Below are 19,277 nucleotides of genomic sequence, written 5' to 3' on the forward strand. Positions count from 1 at the left end.
TCCTAGAGAATGTTCCATGTGCACTTGAGAAGAAAGTATATTCTGATGCTTTGGGATGCAGAGTTCTAAGTATATGTGTCAAGTCCATCTGATCCAATGCATCATTTAGGGCCCTTGTTTCTTTATTGATTCTCTGTCTAGATGATCTATCCATTGTTGTAAGTGGAGTATTAAAATCCCCTGCAATTACCACATTCTTATCAATATGTTTGCTTATGTTTGTGATTAATTATATATTGGGGGGCTCCCGTATTTGGCACATAGATATTTATAATATTTAGCTCTTCCTGATGGATAGAGCCTGTAATTATTATATAATGCCCTTCTTCTTCCCTTGTCACAGCCTTGAATTTAAAGTCTACTTTGTCTGATGTAAGTATGGCTGCTCTAGCTTTCTTTTGCCTTCCAGTAACATGATAGATAGTTCTCCATCCTCTCACTTTCAATCTGACGGTGTCCTCAGGTTTAAAATGAGTCTCTTGTAGACAGCAAATAGATGGGTCTTTTTTTTTTTAATCCATTTTGTATCCTATGACTTTTGGTTGGACATTTAGTCCATTTACATTCAGGGTTATTTTTGAAAGATATGGGTTCAGAGTCATTGTGATGTCTGTAGGTTTCATGCTTGTAGTGATGTCTCTGATACTTTGTGGTCCTTGCAATATTTCACTTACAGAGTCCCCCTTAGGATCTGTTGTAGGGCTGGTTTAGTGGTGATGAATTCCCTTGGTTTTTGCTTGTTTGAGAAAACCATCTTTCCTTCTATTCTGAATGACAGACTTGCTGGGTAAAGGATTCTTGGCTGCATAAATTTTCCATTCATCACATTGAGGGTTTCCTGCCATTCCTTTGTGGACTGTCAAGTTTCAGTAGATAGGTCTGCTGCTTCCCTTATGTGTCTACCTTTGTATGGTAGGGTGTGTTTATCCCTAGCTGCTTTCCGAATTCTCTTTATCCTTGTATTTTGCCAGTTTCACTATGACATGTCATGCAGAAGATCGATTCAAGTTACATATGAAGGGAGTTCTATGTGCCTCTTGGATTTTAATACCCGTTTCCTTCCTTACATAGTAGAAGTTCTCAGCAATGATTTGTTCAAGTATAACTTTAGCCCCTTTGTCTCTTCTTCTTCTGGAATTCCTATGATATGGATATTGTTCCGTTTTACTGAGTCACTTAGTTCTCTAATTCTCCCCTTGTACTCTTGGAGTTTTTTATTTCTTTTTCTCAGCTTCCTCTTTTTCCATAATTTTGCCTTCTAATTCACCTATTCTCCCCTCTGCCTCTTGAATCTGTGCTGTAGTCGCCTCCATTTTATTTTGCACCGCATTTATAGCATTTTTTAATTCCTCATGATTATTTTTTAGTCCCTTGGTCTATGTAGCAATAGATTCTCTGCTGTCCTCTATGCTGTTTTCAAGCCCAGCGATTAATTTTATGACTATTACTCTAAATTCTTGTTCCGTTATGTTGCTTAAATATGTTTTGATCAATTCGTTACCATTGCTACTTCCTGGAGTTTCTTTTGAGGAGAATGCTTCCATTTCATTATTTTGGCTAGTTTTTTTGTCCTTTATGTGTTTTAAAAGCTTGTTGTGTGCTCTGCACCTGCGAGCACTGCTCTATTAAAGGAGGGCCATACACTGTCCAGGGCCTGTCCCTTCAGGAGGTGTTTTTTCCGAGATTGTACTTGCTCTGTGTTGTTGTGACTTTGGTTATTTTATTACCCTGCTCGTAGTGGTATTTTGGATCCTCCACAAGGTGTGCTTTGATTTGTTCCTTGGAGTAGCCCTGTAAAGGAAAACAGATAGACAAACCGGGGCCAAAAACACTCAAACACATAAAGAAATAAGACAAACAAACAAATAAACGAAAACAAAAAACTAAAGACTAAAAAAAAAACCCAAACACCGACTACACGTTAAGAAGGGGTGCAGGCGGTGCTGTTGGAAGAGCAGATACAAAGAGAGGAATGACCGGAGGAGGGGGAAGAAGAAAAAATAAACATTGACTAGGCAGAGAGACTAAGGCTTAATGCAGAGAGAGAGAGAGAGAGAGAGAGAGAAAGGAGTGTAAAGAAGGAGATGTAGAACATGTATCAAGAGAATGGATTAAATATGTCTGTTTAGAGAAACCAGTAACCAGAGTTACCAGCTGAGGGGAGGGAAGAGATAAGGAGGAGAAATGGGGGGAAGAATATATGTATATATCCAGAATTGACCTAGAGTGAATCCGGGCAATGGTGCTGCGCTTGTGGGGGAGTCAGTGTCCACAGGGTCTGTGCCACTCTGGTTGATAGACAGTTACCCAATGCGAAGGGGCGTGGTTTGGGGCAACTGGACCCACCTCCACTATGGTCCCAGGGAGTGACCCCTGAGTCTCCATCTTAGTGTTGGTGTTTGTTGGGGGGGGGGATGGTGATCCCCCAGTCTCTTTTCCATGGTGCCAGACCTGGTGGACTCTGTTTGAGTCGCCCTCACTGTGCCGCAGGTGCAGACAGGATTCAAAGTCCCACTTTGTGCACTCTGGCACTGGGGGAGCACCTCTCAGTGTGGCGGATATAAGGTCCCAGCTGGCTTTGTCTGTGCTGCCTGCACTTCAGGGAGGACTGCCTTCTTCTACTGCCAACTGAGCCCCGGGGATGGCAGACACAGGCAGACACAGGCAGGCTTTGTCTTTTCCCACAGCACTCCAGGGAGATAGCTGCCTTTTCCTTTTCTTTCTCTTGTCCAGATGCAGTCCTACACTTCCCTAGCTGCTCTTTCTTTTCCTTTTGTCTCTCTGCAGAAGGGGGTCCCTCCGCTCCATGCCCAGTTGGCCTTTTTTTTGATCTCCCCTTGTCTGCAGTCACCCACGCATCTTTTCTCCAGCTTTCCCATTTTCTTCCTGGTAGATTCAATCTCTTTTCCTCCCAGGCTCTGGTGTTCAAAGTCCTTTGCCCTCTACACTTCTTTGTTTGAGAGACGCAGGAAGTATGGATCCCCCTACTTCTCTGCCATGTTGCAGATCTTGTTGATCTGGTTTGTGAGTTTCTAGGAGTGTTCCAATATCTTCCAGATGGCCAGTTTTTTGGCAAATCATTTTTCATAGCATTGTCTTCTAATTGTTTGTCTTTCTACAAAGCTGGTTATGATCTCTCCTCCTTTATTCATGATTTATTAATTTGGTTCCTCTCTCTTCTTTTTGAAAAGTCTGGCTAGAGGTTTATCAATTTTGTTTATTCTTCCAAAGAACCAACTCTTAGTTTCAATGAACTGGTCTACTGTGTTTTTTTGTTTCTATATCATTTTTTTCTGATCTAATGTTTACTATATCCCTTCTTCTGCTTGCCTTAGGCTTCATGCGGTTCCTTTGCTAGCTTCTTTAGGTGCAAGGTTAGATTGTATATTTGGGACCTTTCTTCTCTTGAGTGAGGCCTGGGAAGAAAAGCATAATAGTAGGTGTGTAATTCTCTCTGTCCTCAGGACATCCAGAGTGTCAGTTCTCCCCATAACCATCAGGATGGGATCTACCTGGTATGTGAATACCTGAGAACATCCAAGTCCAAGAATGTTTTTAGCAGGAGGTAGTTTATCTCCTTAGGCAGAACATGATGAATGAAACTGGAAGTTATGGATCTTTGAGAAATGGCCACAAAGTACCCATCAATTTTCTTCCATTTTTCTTATTGAGTATTTGTTAGTCTCCTGATAAACTCAAAATCAATTTGAGCTTAAATGCAAATACTAGCTGAATTTAAGTACACCATGTACACATATTAACAACACAGGTAATTTTTTTACAGTATTTGAGGACGCCATTAAAACCAATGGTTATAAAATGTACAGTGTTTTACAGGATTTGAGTTTTTTCCCCCTAACCACATTAGAAGTTTGATAGAATTTGGTGGCCCTTTTTTATATTCATGCTAAAGATTAGATGTGCTTAATTATTAGCTCTGTGATCCTGTATAATTCATTGTGAATGAAATTAAATGAAAAATGTATTTACATATTTACATTTAAAATTAAGCAAGTGAATGGATTCTTCCTTACATATTTATATGTCCATATTTTGGGCAGTTGTGAGGAAAAAACCTTAAGTGTTTTGTAACACTGCTAGGTCATTCACAGATGGGAGCTAAGGTAGCTAGGGAGGTCTAGGGAGTCATTGTCCCTGTGAGATATGTGAACTAATAGAAGAGACAGATTAGGTCTCCTCTGGCATTGTTCTCCAGAGTCATGTCCCTGAGGATTGCCATGTCTGGGCAGCTCAGGGACATGGGCTCATTAAGAGTGTGGGGCATCCGTTCCCCAGAGACATCAGCAGGGGAGGGACTTGATTCTCTGTGCAAGCCCAGCCAGAGTTCAGAAACACGGAACCCTCTCACATGCTCGTAAGGGTCTCACTGTTGCATAGGCAGGTCACTGTAGTCAGGACACCATACTTCGAGTCTGTGACTGCCTTCATCCTCTATGTCCGAGAGGCAAAGTGCATATCTCTAGTGTCACATGAAGACCTGCGAAGTCATCCTGAGAAGGTGTCCTTTCCCTTAAGAAAAAGTTATGGATGAGCCTGGCTGGTACAGTCAACCTTTGTATTTACTGCAGACACTGATTCTGCATGTCCATTTTCCTATCCCCAGAACTGCATTTAGGCAGTAACTTGGAGAGGAGTTAGGGAAATAGCTTTGAATCCACAGGGAAGGTGAATAAAGGTGAGTGAAATATTACTTGGTTGCTGCGTTGCTGTAGGAATCGACAAGTTAATTTCCAGTTGCAATTGTTCTTGAAACAAAAAAAGAGCTAAATGGTTTGCATATGGTCAATTGTCTAGTGCAACAGACTGTGGAAGTTCACAAAATTTAAGAACTAAATGTAATTGTTCATTATAGAGGCCACCAAGTCATTCCTAGACATTTGATTCTATTGTAGTACATGCATCGCCCCACTCTGTGCACATGTGGAAAATAATTAGATATGCATGTTTAGTGGGAATAACATTTGCATTCAGAAATAGATTAGTAGAGAATCTATATGTGTAAAACTATCAGATTGTATGCCTCCATGCTTTCCCTTTGTTCCATATTGTCTATGAAATTAGATAATATTTCCTCTCTATGCTAAAATCATATCAGTATTTATTAATTTAAATATTTATTTTCTCCCTTACCAGTTACCAATATATATAAAATATGTATGAAGTTTTTAACTGCTATGTTGAAAATTACATCAAGGAAGATCCATTTGGTGTATATTCTGTCCATGCATCTTTATTTTCATTTTATTGTTAAGAAGAAAGCTGATCCTTCAAGTGCATATAAGTAACCAAATGATAGGAAAAAGTAACAAAAAACCTGAATGTTTTACTTGACACAGTGTGTTGTGTGTTTGTGTGTGTGTGGGGGCATGTGTGTTTCTGTGTGTGTGGTTGCACTTAGGTGATGTGTAAAGCACACGAGTTTCCATCCTTCTATCCTTGCACACGATCACGAGTAGACTCTCATATGAATGCTGTTGGTGACCTGCTCATACGCTCTTTACCTGCTGGGGCTCCAATCTAAACACTACTTGTTATGAGTATGGGCTCCAAGGTTCACAGCCATTCCCTTCTTGAGAGAATTGTCCTCAGCTGAAAGGGAACCACATTGCCAGGTGGTCTGGGGAACATGGTGGGAGCAGCTCACAGCCAGTGACAGACTATGGGATGTACAAAAGGTGCCAACGCCAAGGCAGGACTGAATCTGATGCAATTCATGCTCCAGAGTCATGCTGTCCAATTCAGTAGTAAGTACCCACAGGAAGCTATTTAAATTTAAATTTATTAAAATTACATAAAGTGTACCATTCAGTTTCTTAGCTAGGATATTTTATTTTTATTCATTTAAAAAATTTTAAAAATGTTTATTCTTGAGAGAGAGAGAGAGAGAGAGAGAGAGACAGACAGACAAGAGTGTATGCAGGGGAGGGACAGAGAGAGATACAGAATCTGAAGCAGGCTCCATTCTCTAAGCTGTCAACACCGAGCCTGACGTCGCGCCCTAACCCACAAATCATGAGATCATGCCATGAGCCAAAGTTGGATGCTTCACCGACTGAGCTACCCAGGCACCACGATTTCTTGGATAGGACATTTTAAATGCTCAGGTATGACAGGTAGAGAGTGGGCATAGTATTGGACACTGAAGACAGAGAATTTCTACCATCACAGATGGATGCTTTTACTGGAGAGTTCTGTCCAGCTTCTCATGGGATCAGACTCCTGCTCTGTTCCACTGGAGACCACATCCTTGCTTAGCAACATTCTCTGCTGTTTTCCTTCCCTCACTCCGTTTATCCCGAGAGCATTCCCTGAAGAAACAACACGCAGTGGAAATCCTACTTCATTGTCTTCCCCATAAAACTTGCCCTACAGCCCTGTCAGTGTTCATCACATCTGTCATTTCCTATCTAGTGATGGCTGCATTCCCCTCATTTGCTCATCCTCCCTCATTCGAGGGCCTGTTCTCATATGTCTGAGGTCACATGAGACCCATGAGACAGAAGCATCAGGCAAGGAACAGCGATTCAGTCGTAGCACTGAGGCTGCGGAAATCTTGCCCCCACTTTTTCAGGATTCATTCAGGAACCGGATAGGGCAGCATGGGTATGTCAAACATATCAGTGAATGTTACATGTTTGAAACAACACCTTAAATGGAGACATTATATTGAGGTCTTTTGTCTTTAAACTGTGTAGTATGCATACTGAGCATCTGGTTTTGTGGACATATGTATTCTTCCACCAAAACATTTAGAGTTACATGTAGCATTGAACACTTAGGGTAATTGCTCTATTACCTTAGGTCTGTCAGTACCAAGCATTTAACGTCTTTCATTTGATGCCTGTTTTCTTGTTATTGTAAATTGAGTTCTTGTGAGGTGTCATTTCAAGTAAATACTTTTTTGATGGTAATTATTACATAGAATGCCACTTTTTAATTTTGCAAGATCTGTTTTTATTTTAACTAATAATTTTTTCTCTCTCTATATAACATATGTCCTTTTCAAGTATTTTTTTGTGTGCAAAGTAACAATTTATGTGTAATATTCATAACTGGATTTCCTGTATCAGATTATTTCATGACAGCTGCATTCTACATTCATATATATGTATATATAAAATTAATATAAATGTATTAAAACCCACCCATACACATATAATATTGTAAAACAGCAAGAAATTTGTACAAGTTCATTTCACCACCTCTTTATGTTTTCTCAACTGTCTTCCTAGTCCTTATCCATATGGACTATTAAAATATATCGTTATTTTATTCTAATGGTTCAGTATTATATTGGTATTTTGTTTGGATGAGTTAGCATTTTCTGTTTGCTCTCCTTCATTTTCATGAGTGTTTCCTTTGTCAGGCAATTTAAATAGTTTGCCAGCCGGGCTCTTGGTGGCTAAGTTGGTTAAGCCTCTGACACTTGATTTTGGCTCAGGTAATGCTCTCAGAGGTGTGAGGTCGGACTCTGTGCTGACAGTGGGGAGCTTGCTTGGGAATTTCTCTCTGGGTCTCTCCTCTCTCCCTCTCCATCTCACTCTGTCCCTCCCCTGCTTGTGTTCACTCCCTCTCACACAAAATAATAAATAAACTGAAAAATTAAAGCAATAAAAATTTGTCAGCAATGTGTTTCAGATGGATGTGTGTATATTTGTGCACGTGTGCATGAGAACGAACCACGGATTGTTTTTATTTGCTCTTCTGAGAAGGTGTTAAGGAGGGGATAGTCCCTGTTGTTGCATATTTAGACTGTGCCTGATACCTTTATAATGAATTCTATTAAGAAATTGTTGGTGCATAGATTCTGTTTTGTGGATACCACTGCTCAATCTTTATAGGAAATCGAAGGAGGTATAAAACAGTGTGAATTACCACATCCTTTATTCCATTTCTATGAACATTTATTTTATGCCAGTTTTGTACCCGTTTCTTTCACACATTGGTTTGAAAGAAACTTGCGTCATATTTTAAAACTCTTGGAAGAGTTAAAAATGTGTTGGATGTCTACCCTTGTGAATATGATAGAACTGAAATACTCGTGTCCTGATGCCTCTTTCGTTGGTATGTTACTATGCTCATTCAGTACTGCGCAGCTGGATGGAAATGGTCATCAGATGAGCCTTAGAGCCTTAGAGCCTTAGAGCTGGCATTGTGTTTGATCTAGTGTGACTGTCTCTGCAGGCTAGCTTCCAGAATGGTGATCATGAATATAATATAGATGGGTGTGGGAGATTTTGTATAATACCAATATATCCTTTCCTTTAGGCCTTTCCTTGTACTAAGTTAAGGTTAGCATTATAGCTCTGCGACTTGTCACGGCTTTGAGAATATATCTGTGTTTATCTCTGTATATTTACCCAAGTAATTATTTTATCCTAGGCAATGATGCAAAGCATTACACTTTGTACATAGGTTACCCATTTGGATAATGCTTTAAAAAGTTCCGATTAGAATGGTGATATGGAGTAATCCCACCTCTTTGAGGAATTTTACGAAGGTTGGTGTAATTACTCTAATGGAGTAATGTGTGAAACAAAAATCTGCAGAAGGAAGAGTTGAGTGTTGGCCCCTGGATTTTAGAGTTCTGATTCCAAAGGGCTGCATAGCCGATGAATTTTCAGAGTTCCTGTTAAATTGGCATGGTAATTTTAAGCATCTTTGGGGTTAACGTTAAGCACTGTTTGAATGGTGTTGTTGTCAGGTTTTCTCTCACTGAGTATTTGTTTTACTTCCACACACATACAAAGAGACCTGATATTTGTTTGTATGCAGAACTAGCAGCGATGTGTTGAATGTAACTGAATTCTTTGTAGAAATATACTCTAGGTCATAAATTCCTGTAACTGAATTTATTTTCGAGATCATGTTGTATCATGACCTGTGCCACGTGGTATGTGTATTCCAGTTGTGTGCAATTATGAGATACATATGAAAAATAATGAATCTGGGGTGCCTGGGTGGCTCAGTCGGTGAAGGGTCTGACTTCGGCTCTGGTCAAGATCTCACTGTTTGTGAGTTCAAGCTCCATGTTGGGCTCTGTGCTGACAGCTAGGAGCCTGGAGCCTGGTTGAGTTCTGTGTCTTCTTCTCTCCCTGCTTTCCCCACTTCCACTCTGCCTTTGTCTCTCTCTCAAAGATAAATAAACATTAGAAAAAATTTTAAAAATGCTGACTATCACTCTGTGTGCATCACTTTCCTATTCTTTCTGATTTCCCTCCCTTTTTTCCCTTATCCCCATTTTCTCTGAAATGCACACATATTTTAATTTTATTTCATTTATTTTATTTATTTTAAATTCTCTTTTTTATTTTTTTTGAATTTACATCCAAATTAGTTAGCATATAGTGCAACAATGATTTCAGGAGTAGGTTCCTTAAGCCCCTTACCCATTTAGCCCTTCCCCCTCCCACAATCCCTCCAGCAACCCCCAGTTTGTTCTCCATATTTATGCGTCTCTTCTGTTTTGTCCCCCTCCCTGTTTTTATATTATTTTTGCTTCCCTTCCCTTATGTTCATCTGTTTTGTCTCTTAAAGTCCTCATATGAGTGAAGTCATATGATTTTTGTCTTTCTCTGACTGACTAATTTCACTTAGGATAATACCCCCCAGTTCCATCCACGTAGTTGCAAATGGAACGATTTCATTCTTTTTTGATTGCTGAGTATACTCCATTGTATGTTTATACCACATCTTCTTTATCCATTCATCCATTGGTGGACATTTGGGCTCTTTCCATACTTTGGCCATTGTTGATAGTGTTGCTATAAACACGGTGGTGCACACACATATTTTATAGTTCTTTCAGCCTACTAGGCTGAGACTGAAAGACATTTTGTACCTATGACTGATGCAGACACAGGTCCATTATTTGATTTTTCTTACATTAAATATTATGATTTTCTTTTTTGATAATATAGAATTAATTAATATGAATGATGGCAATTTCATGAGTCCATAATTTATTCAAAGAGTTACTTATACAATCCCATGCCCTGTCTTATAACATGCTAAATTCACATCCTGCCAACATTTTGTTGCTTTGAAGATTGCTTTTAAAAATTGCCAAATGCTTGGTCTTGACAGGAAACATGTGATAAGAAAGAATGGACCAGAAAAATGGAAGTTCTATCACTGGATTTATCCTGCTGGGTTTCTCTGACCGGCCTCAGCTGGAGCGAGTCCTCTTTGTGGTTCTTCTGATCTTCTATCTGCTCACCCTGCTGGGAAACACAAGCATCATTGCATTGTCCCACCTGGACCCACACCTGCAGACTCCCATGTACTTTTTCCTGTCCAACCTAAGCTTTCTGGACCTGTGTTACACGACCAGCACTGTTCCTCAGCTGCTGGTTCATCTCAGGGGAGCAGACAAGTCTATCTCTTTCGGTGGTTGTGTAGCTCAGATGTTCGTCTCTCTAGGGTTGGCATCTACAGAATGCATTCTGTTAGGGGTGATGGCATTTGACCGCTATGCAGCCGTCTGCAGGCCCCTGCACTACACAGTGATCATGCACCCCCGTCTGTGCACCCTGATGGCTTCTGCATCGTGGTTCCTTGGTTTTGCCAACTCCTCATTGCACACGGTGCTCACCTTCCTTGTACCACTCTGTGGGAGAAATAAAATAGACCACTTCTTTTGTGAGGTTCCCCCACTGCTCAAGCTTGCCTGTGTTGACACCACTGTGAATGAGTCTGAGCTCTTTGTCAGTGTGATCATTCTCCTCATACCTGTGGCATTAATCACGTTCTCCTATGGTCAGATTGTCAAGGCAGTGTTAAGAATAAAGTCAGCTTCAGGGCAGAGGAAAGCTTTTGGGACATGTGGGTCCCACTTCACAGTGGTCTCCCTGTTCTACGGCACAGGCATCTACATTTACCTCCAGCCCAGCAACAACTACTCCCAGGATCAGGGCAAGTTCGTTTCTCTCTTCTACACCATCGTCACCCCCATGGTCAACCCCTTTATATATACCCTGCGGAACAAGGATGTGACTGGAGCAATGAAGAAGGCGCTTTGTAGGGGCTATGACTCCAGATGACTCGGTACGGAAGACCCTGTGATGGAACACTTTGAATGTCAGAGCCCTTAAGATTTTGTGTCCTGCACGTGTCATCCAACATTTCCCCTGATGACTATCATGAGAATTACCGTACTTCATTGTTTTAAGCAATGAGTGTTCAAACTCTGAATTCATGGATTCAGCAGTGCAAGAGAGTTCCCATTTCTAAATATCCTTGACAACACCTGTTGTTTCTTGTGTTGTTGATTTTAGCTATTCTCACATGGATGAAGTGACATATCATTGCGTTTTTGGTTTGTATTTACCTGATGATCAGTGATGTTGAGCATGTTTTGACGTGTTTTTTTTGTCATCATGTTGTCTTCTTTGGAGAATGTCTATTCATGTATTCTGGCCATTTTTAATTGGATCATTTGTATTTTGGGCATTGTATGTGTAAGACCTTTATAAATTATGATATAAACCCTTTATTGGTTATGTCATTTGTCAATATCTTCTCCCATTCAGTAGTTTTCTTTTAACTTTGAAACACAAGTAAGTTTGAAATATTTTTCAAATGATTTTATTCTAGTTTTTTTAATTAAGTGTTTTTACTTATTCATCTTTATCATAAATATTATTTCTTTTTAAAATAAATGTATTTATTTCAATTCATGTTAGTTAACAGATAGTGTTGTATTGGTTGCAGAAGTAAAACCCAGTGATTCATCACTTACATATGAAGCCATGTACTCTTCCCAAGAAGTGCTCTCCTAATACCCATCACACATTTAGCCCATGCCCCCACTCCTCTCTCCTCCAGCAACCCTCAGTTTGTTGTTTGTATGTAAGAGTCTCCTATCGTTTGCCTCCTTCTATTTTTCTTTCTTTTCCTTCCCTTCTCCTCAGTTAATCCGTTACATGTCTTAAATTCCACATATAAGTGAAATCATGATATTTGTCTTTCTCTGATCGATTTATTTCACTCAGCAAAATACAGTCTAGTTCTCTCTATGTCGCTGCAAATGGCAAGATTTCATTATTTTTGACTGCTGAGTAATACTCCATCGCATATATTTACCAGTTCTTCTTTATCCATTCATCCATCAATGGACAGTTGGTCTCTTTCCATAATTTGGCTATTGTCGATAGCACTGCTGTTGTGCAGCGAGGAGCATGTGCCCTTTTAAAACAACACACCTGTATCCCTTGGATGAATACCTACTAGTGCAACTGCTGGGTCATAAGGTAGTTCTATTTTTAATTTTTTGAGGAACCCACACGGTGTTTTCCAGAGTGGCTGCACCAGTTTGCATTTCCAGCAGTAGTGCAAAAGAGATCCTCTTTCTCTGCATCCTTGCCAACATCTGTCGTTGCCTGAGTTGTTAATGTTAGCCATTCTGACAGGTGTGAGGTGAATCTCATTGTGGTTTTGATTTGTATTTCCCTGATGATAAGTGATTTTCAACATTTTTTCATGTGTTTGTTAGCCACCTGGATGTCTTCTTTGGACAAGTGTCTATTCATGTGTTTGGCCCATTTCTTCACTGGATTATTCATTTTTTTGAGTTTGATAAGGTCTTTATAGATTTTGCATACTAACCCTTTATCTGATATATCATTTGGAAATATCTTCTCCAATTCTGTAGGTTGCTTTTATTTGCTGATTGTTTCCTTCACTGTGCAGAAGCTTTGTATTTTGATAAGGTCCCAATAGTTCATTTTTCTTTCTGTTTCCCTTGCCTCTGCAGATGTGTTGAGTGAGAAAGTTGCTGCTTCCCAGGTCAAAGAGGTTTTTGCCTGCTTTCTGCTCTAGGATTTTGATGGCTTCCTGTCTTACATTTAGGTCTTTCTTCCATTTTGAGTTTATTTTTGTGTATGGTGAAGGAAAGTGGTGAAGGTTCATTTTTCTGTATGTGCTGTCTAGTTTTCCCAGCACCATTTGCTGAAGAGACTTTATTTATTCCATTGGAAATTCTTTCCTTCTTTGTCAAAGATTGGTTGGCCATACATTTGTGGGTCCATTTCTGGGTTCTCTTATTGTGGAGAACACTCAGTTCCATTCATGTGTCTGTTTTTTGTGCCAGTACCATACTGTCTTGATCATTACAGCTTTGTAACACATCTTATTTTTCCCCTCAGAAATGCTTTGTGTGTGTTTATTCATTCCTCAAAACAAGCCTGTGAGGCAGGTGCCATTAATTATTGATAATTGCCCTTTAGCTTTGTAACAATTAGAATCTTGGAACACTGCAGAGAAATGGTAAGGGAGGAATAATCCCCTAATCTCAGCCAGGTGGGAATTCTGGATTTGTCTTGCCTTTTGACTTTTTGTTTTGACTCAATTTCTCTGAGCTCTGATATCTTCACTGAATATCTCTATTATAATCCTGTTATCAAAAATCATATTGTACCTAGGCACCTGGGTGGCTATTCAGTTAAGCTGTAATACGTCTTGTAGTCCAGCATCGTGATACCTCCAGCTTCGGTTTTCTTTTTCAAGATTGCTTTGTCTATTTAGTTGATTTCTGGTTCCATACAAATTTTAAGATTGTTCTAGCTCTGTGAAGAATCCGGGTGTTGCTTTGATAGGGATTGCATTGAATACGTTGATTGCCTGAGTAGTATCGACATGTTAACAATCTTTGTTCTTCCCATCCAGGAGTATGGAACATTTTGCCATTTTCTTGTGTGTCTTCTTCAATGTCTTGGATAAGTTTTCTATAGTTTTCAGTGCATTGATTTTTCACCTGTTTGGTTATGCTTATTTGTGGGTATTTTACAGGTTTTGGTGCACTTGTAAATGGGATCGATTTCCTGATTTCTCTTACTGTTGGTTCATTATGGATGTATAGGAATGCAATGGATTTCAGTGCATGGATATTACATCCCACAACCTTGCTGAATTCATGGATCAGTTCTAGAAGTGTTTTGGTGGAATCTTTTGGGTTTTCCACATAGAGTGTCATATCATCTGTGAGGAGTGACTGTGTCTTCCTCCTGGCTTATTTGGATGTCTTTTACTCCTCTGTGTTGTCTGATTGCTGAGTCTAAGACTTCCAATACTGTGTTGAATAACAGTGGTGAGAATGGGCACCCCTGTCCTGTTCCTGATCTTAGGGGGAAAGCTCTCAGTTTTTCCCTATTGAGGACGATAGTAACATTAGGTCTTTCATTTATGGCATTTGCGATCTTGAGGTATGAGCTTTCTAGACCCACCTATTTGAGTGTTTTTGTCAAGAAAGGATGCTGTATTTTGTCAAATGCTTTCTCTCCATCTATTGAGAGGACCATGTGGTTCTTGTCCTTTCTTTTAGTGATGCGATGTATCACACTGATTGATTTGCAGATATTGAACTAGCCCTGTGTCCCAGGTATAAATCCCACTTGGTCTTGTTGAATAATTCTTTTAATGCATTGTGTGATTTGGCTGGCTATTATCTCATTGAGGATTTTTGCATCCATATTTATCAGGGATATTGTTCTGTAATTCTCCTTTTGAGTGGGTTCTTTGTCTGATTTTGGAATCAAGGTAATGATGGTCTAATAGAATGAGTTTGTATGGTTTCCTTCCATCTCTATTTTTGGCATGGCTTCAAAAGAATAGGTGTTAACTCTTCTTAAAATATGTGGTAGAATTCCCCTGGAAAGCCATCCAGCCCTGGACTCTTGTTTTTTGGGACATTTTTGATTACTAATTCGATTCCTTTACTGTTTATGGGTGTGTTAAAAGTTTCTGTTTCTTCATGTTTCAGTTTTGGTTGTTTATGTGTTTCTAAGAATTTGTCCAATTCTTCCAGATTGCCCATTTTATTGGTGTCTAATTGCTCATAATATTCTCTTATTATTGTTTATATTTCTGCTGTGTTGGTGGCGATCTGTCCTCTGTGACTCTTGATTTTTTTAAAAATATTGTTTTAATTGTATTTTGTATTTTTTAAAATTTACATCCAAATTAGTTAGCATATAGTGCAACAGTGATTTCAGGAGTAGATTCCTTAGTGGCCCTTACCCATTTAGCCCATCCCCCCTCCCACAATCCCTCCAGTAACCCTCTGTTTGTTCTCCATATTTATGAGTCTCTTCTGTTTTGTCCCCCTCCCTGTTTTTATATTTTGTTTCCCTTCCCTTATGTTTATCTGTTTTGTCTTTTAAAGTCCTCATATGAGTGAAGTCATATGATTTTTGTCTTTCTCTGACTGACTGATTTCACTTAGCATAATACCCCCCAGTTCCATCCACATAGTTGCAAATGGCAAGATTTCATTCTTTTTTATCACCGAGTGATACTCGTTTGTATGTATATATATACCACATCTTTATCCATTCATCCATCAATGGACATTTGGGCTCTTTCCATACTTTGCTTATTGTTGATAGTGGTGCTATAAACATGGGGGTGCATGTGTGCCTTTGAAACAGCACACGCGTATCCCATGGATAAATGCCTAGTGGTGCAATTGCTGGGTTGTAGGGTAATTTTATTTTTAGCTTTTTGAGGAAGCTCCATACTGTTTTCCAGAGTGGCTGCACCAGCTTGTATTCCCATGTGATTCTTTATTTTATTTATTTGGGTCCTTTCCTTTATATTTTTGATCAAACTGGATGTGGATTTATCATATTTGTTAACTCTTTCCAAGAGCCACCTTCTGATTCCATTGATCTGTTCTACTGGTTTTTTTTTTGTTTTTTTGTTTTTGATAGCCTTGCTTTCTGCTCTAGTCTTTATTATTTCCTATCTTCTGCTAGTGTGGGGTTTTATTTGCTGTTCTTTTTCCAGCTCTTTAAGGTGTAAGGTTAGACCCTTCTTCCATCTTTAGCAAGGCCTCGATTGCTATATATTTCCCTCTTATGACCACCATTACTACATCCCATAGGTCCTGGGCTTTGGTGTTATCATTTTAATCGGCTTCCATGTACTTTTAATTTCCTCCTTAATTTCTTGGTTAGCCCATTCATTAGTTAGTAGCATTGTCTTTAGTCTCCAACTATTTGTTATCCTTCCACCTTTTTTCTTGTGATTGATTTCGAGTTTCATAGTGTTGTGGTGTGAAAATAGGCGCGGTGTGATCTTCATCTTTTTTGCTCATTGAGGGCTGATTTGTGTCCCGGTATGTGATCTATTCTGGAGAACGTCCCATGCGCACTTGAGAGGAATGTGTATTCCGTTACTTTAGGATGAAATAATTCTGAATATATCTGTTAAGTCCATTTCGTGTAGTGTGTCATTCATAATCATTGTTTTTTTGAATTTCTGTTTAGATGATATGTGCGTTGTTGCCAATTGAGTGCTGCAGTCCATTACTATTATGGTATTATTATCAATGAGTCCTTGTGTGTGTGATTAATTGATTTATATTTTGGGTGCCTAACGTTTCGAGCATAAATGTTTACAATTGTTAGATCTTCTTGATGGATAGGCCTGTTAATTATGATATAATGCCCTTCTTGATCTTTTGTTACAGCCTTTATTTAAAATTTTTTTAACATTTATTGATTTTTGATTTTTGATAGAGAGAGATAGCATTAGTGAGAGAGGGGCTGAGAGAGAGAGAGAGAGAGAGAGAGAGAGAGAGAGAGAGAGAGAGACAGGGAGACACAGAATCCAGGTACCAGGCTCTGAGCTGTCAGCACAGAGCCCAGTGACGTGCTTGAACTCATGTACTGTGAGATTTTGACCTGAGCAGAAATCAGACACTTAACCGACTGAGCCACCCAGGCACCTCAGTCTTTATTTTAAAATCTAGATTGTCTGATATAAGTATGGCTACTCTGGCTTTCTTTTTGTGACCATTAGTATGATAGATGTTTCTCCATCCCCTTACTTTCAATCTAAGGTATCTTTAGGTCTAAAATAGGTCTCTTGTAAACAGTATATGGATGGATCTTGTTTTCTTATCCATTATGTTATCCTATGTGTTTTGATTGGAGCGTTTAGTCCAGTATTGCCATTATGTTTCTCGTGGAGTTGGAGTTTCTGGTGGTGTTGTCTGTACCTTTCTAGTCTTTGTTACTTTTGATCTTTTTGGGTTTTGGTGGTTTTTTTTGTTTATTTGGTCTTTTCTCCTCTTAGACAGTCGCCCTTAAACTTTCTTTCAGGGCTGGTTTAGTGGTCATGAACTCCTTGAATGTTTGTTTGTCTGTAAACTTTTTATTTCTCCTTCCATTTTTTTTTTCAACGTTTTTTATTTTATTTTTTTGGGACAGAGAGAGACAGAGCATGAACGGGGGAGGGGCAGAGAGAGAGGGAGACACAGAATCAGAAACAGGCTCCAGGCTCCGAGCCATCAGCCCAGAGCCCGACGCGGGGCTCGAACTCACAGACCGCGAGATCGTGACCTGGCTGAAGTCGGACGGTTAACCGACTGCGCCACCCAGGCGCCCCTCCTTCCATTTTTAATGACAGCCTTGCTGGATAAATCATTCTTGGCTGCATATTTTTCTGACTCAGAACATTGAATATATCCTGGCACTCCTTGCTTGCCTGCCAAGTTTCTGTGGATAGGTCTGCTGTGAACATGATCTGTCTTCCCTTGTAGGTTAAGGATTTTTTTTCCCTTGCTGCTCTCATGATTCTCTCCTTGCCTGAGTATTTTGTGAATTTGACTATGGTATGCCTTGTTGGTGGTCACTTTTGGTTGAATCTAATGAGAGTCCTCTGTGCTTTCTGGATTTTAATGTTTGTGTCTTTCCCCAGGTTAGGAAAGTTTTCCTCTATGATTTGCTCACATAACCTTCTACTCCATTTTCTGTCTCTTCAGCTTCTGGGACTGCTATGATTCTGATGTTATTCCTTTTTAACAAATCACTGAGTTCTCTAATTCTTATATTGTGCTCTTTTGCCTTAGACTCCCTCTTGTTTTCGTGCTTCATGTTTCTCCGTAAGCTTGTCCTGTATAAGTGATTTGCTGATATGTTTCATCTATCCTTGCTGCCATGGCATCCATTCATGATTGCAGCTCAGTTACAACATTTTTTATTTCATCCTGACTAGCTGTTACTTCTTGTATATCCACAGAAATGGATTCTAATGTATTTTTGACTCCAGGTAGTATTCTTATAATTGCGATTCTAAATTCTGGTTCAGACATCTTGCTTGTATCTGTGTTGGTTATGTCCCTGGTTGTGATTTCTCCCTCTTCTTTTTTGGGGGATGAATTTTTTCGTTTCATCATTTTGAAGGAATAAAATGAATCAGGTAGAAAAAATTAAAATTAAAAGAATTGAAATCGAAAAAATATTAAAATTAAAAAATTACACACACACACTCAAATAATTGAATAAATGATGCTATATCCTAGGTGTGTTTTTGTCTGGGTGTTGAAAGAGGCTTGATAGATTAGAGAAAAAAGGGGAAAGAAAGAAGGAAAAAAGGAAAACGTTTGAAAACTTGAAAAAAATGAATAAAATGAAGGAGACTAAGATGAAATAATGGAAGTAAACTAGAATTTGAAAAGAAATACACAAAAGTCGAATATATAGTAGAGAAAAAACTGAAGAAAAATATTTTTAATAAAAATTAAAAATAAAAATGAATTTTTTCTCATTCTGTATTCAAGAACAAGAATAGAAATGAAAAAGAGAAAGAAGATAAAGGGGAAAAATAAGGAAAATATTTAAAAATTTGAAAAAAAAAGAGTTCAATGAATTAGACTAAAGTACACTTGTGGAAGTAAAATAGAATTTGAAAAAATTTACCCAGATGTAAACATATAGTTAAAAAAATTAAAGAAAATATTTTTAATAAAAATTGAAAGTAAAAATGAATTTTTTCTCTTTCTGTATTCAAGAAAAAAAAAAGAAATAGAGAACAAAAAGAAGAAAAAAAGAAAGAAAACTGAATAGATGGACCTGCTAACAGACTGAAATATGACTGAGTTTACTTTGATTTCCCCTACAATTCAGACTGTGATGTACTTTATAGTCCATAAGTAAGTAGGCTATACTTGTGTTCTTGAAGAGCAAGGTTGGTCCAGTTGGGCAGGACTTAGTGTAATGGCTCTATTCTCCACTAGATGGCGGTGCTACCCTACTGGGGTGGATTGTTGTGGCACTTGTAGGTGCATATGCGCATGCGTAGAAGCAGTGAAAATGGCATCACCCAGCTATGCAGTCTGTAGTATCGGAACTCATTCCTCCCCGATTAGCACTCGTGCACCCGTCCTCTGCCTTCAGCTTTCATCCACTCCTTGCTTTTTCACTGTCTGTGACCAAGCCCCAGGCAGTACCTCTCCCGAGTTTTGTCTCAGATGA

The 19,277-nt window shown here is 39.1% G+C and overlaps 1 protein-coding gene across 1 annotated transcript; it reads left to right on the forward strand.

Moving 5' to 3' along the window:
• The first annotated feature begins 10,127 nt into the window (after positions 1-10,127).
• LOC131513395 (putative olfactory receptor 2B8) lies at positions 10,128-11,063 on the forward strand. The gene has a single exon (XM_058732579.1). It carries the CDS (start codon positions 10,128-10,130, stop codon positions 11,061-11,063), a length of 936 nt encoding a protein of 311 aa, XP_058588562.1.
• Positions 11,064-19,277: the final 8,214 nt, after the last annotated feature.

Source organism: Neofelis nebulosa, chromosome 6 (assembly GCF_028018385.1).
Source record: "Neofelis nebulosa isolate mNeoNeb1 chromosome 6, mNeoNeb1.pri, whole genome shotgun sequence".
Classification (NCBI taxonomy): domain Eukaryota; kingdom Metazoa; phylum Chordata; class Mammalia; order Carnivora; family Felidae; genus Neofelis; species Neofelis nebulosa.